At 37.6% G+C, this 10,062-nt stretch overlaps 1 protein-coding gene across 1 annotated transcript; it reads left to right on the top strand.

The window, feature by feature from the left end:
- The first annotated feature begins 8,777 nt into the window (after positions 1-8,777).
- On the top strand, positions 8,778-9,767 carry LOC103210916 (olfactory receptor 4C15-like). Its single transcript, XM_007956829.2, has one exon. It carries the CDS (start codon positions 8,832-8,834, stop codon positions 9,765-9,767), a length of 936 nt encoding a protein of 311 aa, XP_007955020.1. The 5' UTR covers positions 8,778-8,831.
- The last annotated feature ends 295 nt before the right edge of the window (positions 9,768-10,062 follow it).

Below are 10,062 nucleotides of genomic sequence, written 5' to 3' on the forward strand. Positions count from 1 at the left end.
CAATCCTACTTCCGTAGTGATACTGCCTCGGAAACCCAAGGAGGGGTCGCTATGAGTCGGGGCCGACTCGACGGCACATAACAACAACAACAACAGAGTTTCTATTTGAAGATACTTTCATTTCCCTTTATGTTCAGGAATAGAACACTGAGTACACTGGGATAGAAACACCTGATTCCTTATGAATACAAGAGCTAAGTTGTGGAACAAGGCACAGCATCAATCCATGAGGACAACATATGCTCTTGGGCTGGTGTGCCAATGAGTGCTTATTAGAGAATAACATATGTCATGTATAAATATGCAAAAAATACATAGATTGATCCAAATATTATTTTTTTCTCTCAATACTTGTTCTTGATATCCAATGACTTTGAAACTAAAAGCTTTATTTCTTGCCTAAGGTGGTGCTAAAGGTTACAACCAAACTCACTGCCATTGAGTCAAATTCAACTCATTGTGACCCCTCCTTGGGTTTCCGGGGCAGTATCACTACGAAAGTAGATTGTCCCATCTTCCTTCCAAAGAGTGGCTGGTGGGTTTGAACCGATAGCCTTCTTGTTAGACAGCCTTAGGAAATTTTTACATTACTCTTCTAGACCAAAGCAATTGACAAGCTGGCCAGGGCACCAAAAACATAGCTGATAAAGAGGCATCCATTAGTGCTAAAGGGAAGAGCCTGTGAGTCATGAGGAGAGAGAGAAAGAAAACCAGGGACTTGCTGAAGGAGCATGGGGGCGACCTTTTCTGACCTCCTCTAACTTCATAAGAAGAAGACAGAATCACCATCAATAGCCCAAAGCTTATTTCTGTGAGGCCAGATATGCCACCACCTTCCAGCCTTTTTACCAGCTCTGACACCAACAATCCCTCCCTTGGCACTCACTGCTTCTCTGCTGGGTTCGATAATTCATTGCAATGGCCACACAGAATTCACAGATAATACTCACAATTGTGGGTTATTAGGGAAGTAATAGGCTGCAATTCAGGTTCTGGAACATGCTTAGGCTACAATTCTTCTATTAGGACAGTCTCTGATCTGCTATGCCCTCAGACATGCTTCTCTGGCCCTTGGCCTCTTGTTCTGGCCCCTGACCTGCTTGGGAAAGTATTACAAAGCTCTTTAGCTCTGCCAATAGGTCCACTTATGTGTACCCCACTCTGCCAGCAAGCCTCCTGCCCAAAACTTCTCAGCTTTCTCATTCTGTCGGCCAGGTAAGTCCACTGCTCTGTCTTATGACTCTTGGTTTCTCAGCCAGATGTCTTCCCAGTCATCTCTGCTAAGAGGTGCAGCCCAGGGATCTTTCTGAAGAGCCCTTCTGAAGAGGCCTAATGGACCTACTCCTGGTTTTACCTCAAACTTCAATTACAGTGCTACTTTCGTTCAGAGTAAACAGACCTGTCAGTCAAGTAAAATAATCAGAGAAAAATTATTAAAAATAAAAAACAGTTGCTATCAAGTTGATTGTGACTCACAGGGACCTCATAAAGGTCACAAAAGAACTGTGCATCACAGTTTTTTAATGCACTGACTTTTTGGAGGTAGATGCCCAGACCTTTCTTCAGAGGTGTGTTAAGGTGGACATGAACTTCGAACCTTTGGTTGACAGCTGAGTATGTTAACCTTTAGGAGCTCTGTTAGCATAGTGCCTAATGAATTTGTCTGCTAACAAGAAGGCTATCGGTTCAAACCCACCAGCCACTCTTTGGAAGGAAGATGGGACAATCTACTTTCGTAGTGATACTGCCCCAGAAACCCAAGGAGGGGTCACAATGAGTTGAATTTGACTCAATGGCAGTGAGTTTGGTTGTAACCTTTAGCACCACCTTAGGCAAGAAATAAAGCTTTTAGTTTCAAAGTCATTGGATATCAAGAACAAGTATTGAGAGAAAAAATAATATTTGGATCAATCTATGTATTTTTTGCATATTTATACATGACATATGTTATTCTCTAATAAGCACTCATTGGCACACCAGCCCAAGAGCATATGTTGTCCTCATGGATTGATGCTGTGCCTTGTTCCACAACTTAGCTCTTGTATTCATAAGGAATCAGGTGTTTCTATCCCAGTGTACTCAGTGTTCTATTCCTGAACATAAAGGGAAATGAAAGTATCTTCAAATAGAAACTCTGTTGTTGTTGTTGTTATGTGCCGTCGAGTCGGCCCCGACTCATAGCGACCCCTCCTTGGGTTTCCGAGGCAGTATCACTACGGAAGTAGGATTGCCCAACCTTCCTTCCGAGGTGTGGCTGGTGGATTTGAACCTCCAACCGTCTGGTTAGCAGGCAAGTGTCTTAGCCACTATGCTACCAGAGCTCCCATAGAAACTTTGGAGCAGTTTAAAAAAAAAGGAGGAAAAAAATGTCTAATTGATCAGAGACAGAAAAGTTTATAAACACTTAAGCAAGTCATAACACAAAAAAAACTGTCTCTTGGAGAATAAGACTGATGGGAAATTTTCAAACCCTGGGGGCAACTGAGAGGTGGTTCCACAGGTGCATGACCTCTCAGGGAAATCTGAGAAATTCCATGTGGAGTTAAAGGAGGAAACTTTTGCTTTTTCATCTTTTGTTCCATGACACCATGTTAAGACAGTGCTTGTGAAGCAGTGGGGAACTTTCTGTCCTTGTCTGCCTGTGGCATGTTTTTTCTCTCTCTCTTAGATGTAGAAATAAGACTTGGAAACAACCTTCTATTCTTCTTCAGCTACTGAATATACTTGTCTCTTTAAAGAATAAGAGATTGCCATCACCAGGATTCTCAAGGAACTGATACAAGGTGTGATTTAGAATTCACAATCTTGCATTTTCTGAAGGAGTTTCATAATGCAATGTAGTATTTGAAGTGTGAGTGTTGTGGCCAGACAAGTGAATTAATGCATGATTCTATCAATAATGTGTACACTTGGGCTAATTATATCACCTTTCTGGTTCTCAGATGTCTCATCTTTAAAGAGGATAATGATATTAACCAGATTTGTGGAAACATATGAAGTCGTGAATAATATATATTCCATAAATATCAGCTATTATAATATAAATATTTTTATGGGTTGTTATATCTATTTCTTAAAATCTACTGAAAGTAGGTCTGGTGGTGTACTGCCTAAGGCATCTGACTGCTAACCAGGAGGGTGGTAGTTCAAACCCACCAATCACTCTGTGGAAGAAAGACTGTGAAGAGGCAATCTACTTCCATAAAGATTTTACCACCTCAGAAACCCAAAGGGAGTCACTATGAGTTGGAGTCTACTCAGTGGCAGTGAGTTTGCTTTTTGGTTTAATGAAAGTAGATTTATCATCACTTGTCATCTTCAACTTAAATCTATGAAACCTAAAATTGAGGCAAAACATTCCCTACTTTTCTATATAGTCTCTTATTTATTCTTTCAGAATATATTCTCATTTCTCAATTATCCCTTAATACTCTTCCATTCCTGGTGTTGTGGATTCAAATTGGGATTTTCTGAGACTATGCAGAGTATGGTGACGTAAGAGCCTGATCCTTTGAGTAATTCTTTATCATTTAAATAATTCTTACATATAATATGTCCTTTAATTTTTCCACAAATATTAGAAGGCAAAAAATGAAGAATAAGGAACAATCAACTGACATCACAAAGCACAATCTTCTCACTTGAAATTTTCACTAAATGTGTTTCATGTCAGAGACAGCATGAAGTTTCTGTCTCAGAATTGTTCAAGAATGTTTAAACTTCTGAAGTTCTGAACTGGTGTAGGACCCTTTGTGTCTCTCCTGAAACAATCTAAACCTCGAAGATACAACAAAGAAGGCTCAGGCATCCATAGGAAGGACACAGATGGAAGAACAGAGAAGTTATTATTATTTTTTAATTACAATAATAACCTGAGTATAAAAGATGAAATGTTTAGAGAAATCAACAGAGACACAATAAGGGAGAGAAAAGCATCTGCAATGAGAAGAGATGCCCCAGGTTGTCCAGGAGGGAACATACATACAAAGAATAAGTATTGTTGAAATAAATAATAAGGTGTTCTGGTGGCACAGTGGAGAATGTATTGGCCTGCTAAGCAAAAGATCAGTGGTTTGAACTCCCCAACTGTTCCACAGGAGAAAGATGAGGTAGTCTGTTTCCATAAAGATTTCCATAAAGCTTTGGAGATGTAGTGGGACAGTTCTACTCTGTCCTATAGAGTCATTATATGTTGGAATCAATTCAATGGCACTAGATTTTTTTTTTCCTAAATATAAATAACAGAAACATATTTATGAATCTGGAAATATTTACAAAAAGTGTTTTCCAAAATAATTATGTGAATGGAAACCGTTTCTATTGCAATTTTAGCAATGAGTATAATAATAATAATAATAATAATAATAATAATAATAAACTTTACTTTTAAAACACTGTTTATTCTTAAGATTGATTCCATTTTCTAGCTGACTTTGTGTGTGTTACCACTGCTTGAAAATATTACTACATCAATATTTCACATTTTCAAAATTTTAAATAATTCACCCTTAAAACTTTATGCTTTGCCAATCACTTTTGTATTATCGTCCTAATGGACTCCTGTAAGAGAGACAGCTTGAACAAGTGTTCCCATCCTTATTTCATAGGACAGAACACTGAAGCTTAGTGGCTTATTCAAAGACATATAACTGTTCAGTGATGAAGCTGGAATGGCTACCTTTTTGATAGCAGAAACAGAAAAACTACTTTTTTTAAAAAATGAAATTTTAATGTTGAATAATCTTAGATTGACAGAGAGGTTTCATGGTTAGTATACATAGTCGTTGCATATTTCTCATCCATTTCCCACCAATGTAAACATCTTGTGTAACCATGAAACCAAAAACCAAAAAACCAAACTCACTGCTCTCAAGTCGTATCTGACTTATAGCAACCCCTCCTTGGATTTCTGAGGCCTTATATCTATGGAAGCAGGTGACCGATCTTCCTTCTCAGGAATGGCTGGTGGGTTTGAACCAACAGCCTTCTGGTTAGCAGTCAAATGCCTTAGACACTACACTACCAGAGCTCCCAACCATGATTACATTTATAAAAACTATGAAACAAACATTGGGTATTCCTATTTATTAAACTCCAGACTTTGTTCATAATCCCCTTGTTGTTGTTGTTGTTATGTGCCATCGACTAAGACCCAATTCATAGAGACCCCTCCTTGGGTTTACAAGGCAGTATCACTATGAAAGTAAATTGCCCAACCTTCCTTCTGAGGAGTGGCTGGTGGGTTTGAACTGCTAGCCTTCTGGTTAGCAGTCAAGTGTCTTAGGCGCTATGCCACCAGAGCTCCCATAATCCCCTAGTTTTTCCTTTTGTCTGTTCTGGGACTTTGTTCTGGTCTATTATCTTTTAAATGACTTAAAACCATAAACTTTCTGACCATAAATTATAAAGGCACTGTGTTCTCCATTGCCAATATTTTAAAAGTTATTTTTTTTTTCTAAAAGCAAAGAAGGTTGATTTGTTTATATCTAATGAACATTTTAATTCTAAAATTGTATTAGTCTTAGAACTCACCAGATAGGGGAAGTGGAGAGAATGAGTATTATTTAATTATTAATACAGATTAATATGGAGCCAATGTTATTTTGTTTGTACAAGAAGCTATTTGAAATAGAAGTGAACTCACATAGGCTTTGGAGTGAATAAGGAAATACAAAGGTATTTGTAAAAGTATTGAGCATTAAAAATTATCATAACAGTCTTACTGGTCTGATACAGACTGATGGAACCCCCAAGACGATGGCCCTTAGACACCCTCTAAGCCATGGAACTCACTCCCATGGCTTAACTTTCAGCCAAAATATAGGGAGGATTATAGGGGAAAAATGATATTAGGGAGTTACCCACTCGTTAGAATGAGGTTAAAAGGGTAGCATTTGCTCAGAGAAAAGACTAAGGAAACAGGAGGAGATAGGAAAGATGATAAAGGCAAAGGACAATCTCAGGGAGAAGGTGAGGAGAGCTATGTTGTAGAGATTGCAATGAATGTCACAAAATAAAATGCATATGAATTATTGAATGAAAAATCAATTTGCTCTGTAAACTTTCATCTGCAATAAAATTTTAAAAATTATCATAGCTATGCTGTGATCCAATAAACTAAATTACCTTTTTAAAGTAATAAAAGGCTGAGTCAAAGAGCTTATCAGAGAAAGCACTTATCAGCCCTATTCATGGTACAGGGGGTTGTTGTTGTTGTTGTGTGCCGTAGAGTTGGCCCCGACTCATAGCGACCCCTCCTTGGGTTTCCGAGGCAGTATCACTACAGAAGTAGGATTGCCCAACCTTCCTTCCAAGGAGTGGCTGGTGGGTTTGAACAACCAGCCTTCTGGTTAGCAGTCAAATGCTTTAGCCACTATGCTACCAGAGCTCCTGGTACAGGGGGTATGAAGTGTAAATAAATGTTGTTGTTGTTGTTGTTTGCCATCGAGTCGCCCCGACTCATAGCGACCCCTCCTTGGGTTTCCGAGGTAGTATCACTACGGAAGTAGGAATGCCCAACCTTCCTTCCGAGGAGTGGCTTGTGGGTTTGAACTGCCAGCCTTCTGGTTAGTGGTCAAGTGCCTTAGCCACTATGCTACCAGAGCTCCTATAATAATAAATATATATAATAATAAATATGTTTATAAAAAAAATAAAAAATGTGTCACTAGTCTGGGGCTTGATTTCCTATTGAATATTTTCACGTGTATTGTGTTATCTCATTCTATCAATAGACATTTTATTATTCTAACTTTCAAGAAGTGCAAGCCAAGGATTTTTAAGTAGCTTCTTTCATGACACACAACCCAGCAGAAGTGATTGGATTTGATATCAGGCCTGTATGAGTCTGGAGTTGATGCTCTTACTCATGTCACCTCCTTGTCTCTCAATGATTCAACCTAAGATAAACTGATGACTTAAATCAAATATTGATGTTCTTTATTTTGTAATAAATGATTGTTGACAGATCCAATGTTTTAATTAGGTATGCTTTATACTCTTGTTTTCTTCATGTCAACTTGTAGCCAGATATGGAGTTAGTAGTACAGGCATACTTTAAGATTGCTAAGGACCTTGGGAACAAAAGCAAATGGCTGTCTTAAGAGAAGTAAACAGAAGATATGAAACTACACCCTTGTATATTTGTTCATTTTATTTGTTAATTCTAAATGGCATTCAAGAAAGTCAATTTATTGCTAATTCTCACAATTAACCCCACTATTCTTTTGTTCATCTTGTTAGCACCAACATAAAATTATATAAAATATTTTATTGATAAATTTCTGTTATATGTGCAGATGAAGACACAAGCATCCTTCAAAGCTGGGTCTATCCATGAAAAATGAAGTCAAAAGTTAAAGTAATTATCTTGTTGACACATGGGAATGTTTTCTATGGGTAAACCAGCTGACTTATTAAGTGTGGTGTTAATAAGCACAGTTTACAGCAGTTCTTTCTCGTAAGCAGTATTTTCACATTTTCAAAATTGGTCCTCATTGTAATCCTGTGAAATGATCAGGTAAGCTATATATGAGCTATTTTATAATAAAGTTATGTACTTTTGAAACAGAAGAAATGTATTTTATTATATCATGCCAAACTATATACAGAGTTGGCTAACAATAAGGCTTTTTAAGACTGGTTTATATTCAACATGTTATTTCTATTCCTTACGTATGGTTGTTGTCAATTTGTATATTACATGATATGTATGTATGTGGTGGGGCCCTTATTTTCTGATTATGAGTCATTTGTACTTTCTCCCTGAAGTGTTTCATTTATGCATGAGCCCAGGAATCAGAAGGTTTTCACCTTGAGTAGTGGCAGGAGATAAGAAAGGCCATCTCTGCTCTGAAGTTCTACCTAGAAAAGAAACATTCTCACCACTTTCCTCATTGATCCAGTGGAATGGAGATAGGCTTTGGAGACAGAAAATCCTAAATCACCTTTTGTTAATTTTCTGAATTTAACATTTCAAAGCATGAGTTTGCTACCAGTGAAATAGAAATAACAACACCTTATATGGTCCTGAACACGAGGCACTGAGCAATAGCTTTGTTGCACTGTTTCACTTAGTGGTCAATGTAATATGCTGATGTACATATTATTATTTTTTATCTAGTTCTGTTTTCATTTTAAAATGATGAATTAAAAAGAAGCATCATAACACTTAATGTATACTTATTATTTGCTAAGCATAGAGGTAGATACTTCTCCCTAGACATTTATCCTTGATAACAAGTGTATTAATTCATCTTAAAGTCCCAGGTCAACTCAGATTTTTAAAGAAAATTTGGGTGAGTTGGTATGATTTCCAAGTGCCTATTAAACTGGGTGTCATCTCTTTTTCTATTTGTAGATAAGGCAGTTTCCTGATGAGAGATGCATTTCCTATGCAAGTCATGCTGATTTCTATGCCATGCTAGTAGAAGGCATGACAAATAAATTCCACTCTTCCTTCCATCAGAGCTTTGATATGCTTCAGAATCCTCTACAATTCATTTTAGGTAGCCATTACTAACAAATTATATTTGGCACCTCAGAGAAAATCTACGTCATCCCTACCACATATGAATGTCCCCCATATATTAAAACTTTATTTTGAAGTATTTGAATTCAACTCTAGCTGATGCCTCATGAGTGCCTTCAACAAATTTTGAATTTTGTGTTTTCAACAACAAATGAAACACTTAAGATACCTTTTCTTATGGATGAATTTACCTATTGATGACTATAGTAATACGATAAACTGTCTGAGGCCGATATTTTTTTCTCATAATTTCAGATTCTCCATAGTCACTGTGGTAACGTTCAAATTTTCCTCTGAAGTCATGCAAAACCAAAGCTTTGTAACTGAGTTCATCCTCTTGGGGTTTTCACAGAATCCAAATGTTCAGAAAATAATATTTACTCTATTTTTGTTTGGCTACCTTGCAACCGTTGGGGGCAATTTGCTAGTGTGTGTGACCATCATCTGTAGCCCAGCACTCGTGGCCTCCCCAATGTACTTCTTTCTGGCTTTCCTGTCCTTCCTGGATGCATGTTTCTCCTCTGTCATTGCCCCAAAGATGATTGTAGACTCTATCTCTGAAAGGAAAGCCATCTCCTTTGAGGGCTGCATGACCCAACTCTTCGCTGAACACTTCTTTGCTGGAGCAGAGATGATTGTCCTTACTGCCATGGCCTATGACCGCTATGTGGCTATTTGCAAGCCCTTGCAGTACCACTCTATCATGAACTGGAGGCTTTGTGGTGTTCTGATGGGGGTATCTTGGACAGGGGGCTTCTTGCATTCTGTGATACAAATTCTCTTTATTTTCCACCTGCCATTCTGTGGCCCCAATGTCATTGATCATTTCATATGTGATTTGTACCCTTTATTGGAGCTTGCCTGCACAGACACTGACATCCTTGGCCTTTTTGTGGTTGCCAATAGTGGGTTTATTTGTATCATCAACTTTTGCTTGTTACTTATCTCTTATTGTCTCATCTTATACTCACTGAGATCTCATAGCTCTGAAGGTCGTCACAAAGCTCTCTCCACCTGTGGATCTCACATTGCTGTTGTGATTATGTTATTTGTTCCATGCATATTGGAGTATGCACGACCTCCATCTGCTTTCTCCTTCGACAAGATGGTGACCATATTTTACACCCTTCTAACTCCTCTGCTCAATCCTTTGATTTACACTTTCAGGAATAAGGAAGTGAAAAATGCCATGAGGAAAGTGTGGGCCAGATCGGTGATGTTTTCTAATGAAACATAAAACATTAATAAATAAAACTTTCAAGAGGAAAGAAATCAAAATGATCTTAGAGACTGATGCTGTAGGGGATAGGTCTTGTAACACAGAGATAATGTAATGCAATAGAAAAACACTAATGTGGAGGTAACAAAATGATACTTACACATGTATATCCTCAGATCACTAACCACCTAGGAGATGGCATATCATTACATATATATATATATATATATATATATATATATATACACACATATAAAGAGAGTTGAATTTTATGTTTACTTAGAATTTAATAATCAAAAGCAATCATTTAAAG

Source organism: Orycteropus afer, unplaced genomic scaffold (genome assembly GCF_000298275.1).
Source record: "Orycteropus afer afer isolate SDZICR_OR568_19922 unplaced genomic scaffold, OryAfe1.0 scaffold00666, whole genome shotgun sequence".
In the NCBI taxonomy this organism is placed as follows: domain Eukaryota; kingdom Metazoa; phylum Chordata; class Mammalia; order Tubulidentata; family Orycteropodidae; genus Orycteropus; species Orycteropus afer.

What these genes read in the sequence shown, in the direction of transcription:
- LOC103210916 (XM_007956829.2), top strand. Translation starts at nt 8,832, where the DNA reads ATGCAAAACCAAAGCTTTGTAACTGAGTTCATCCTCTTGGGGTTTTCA.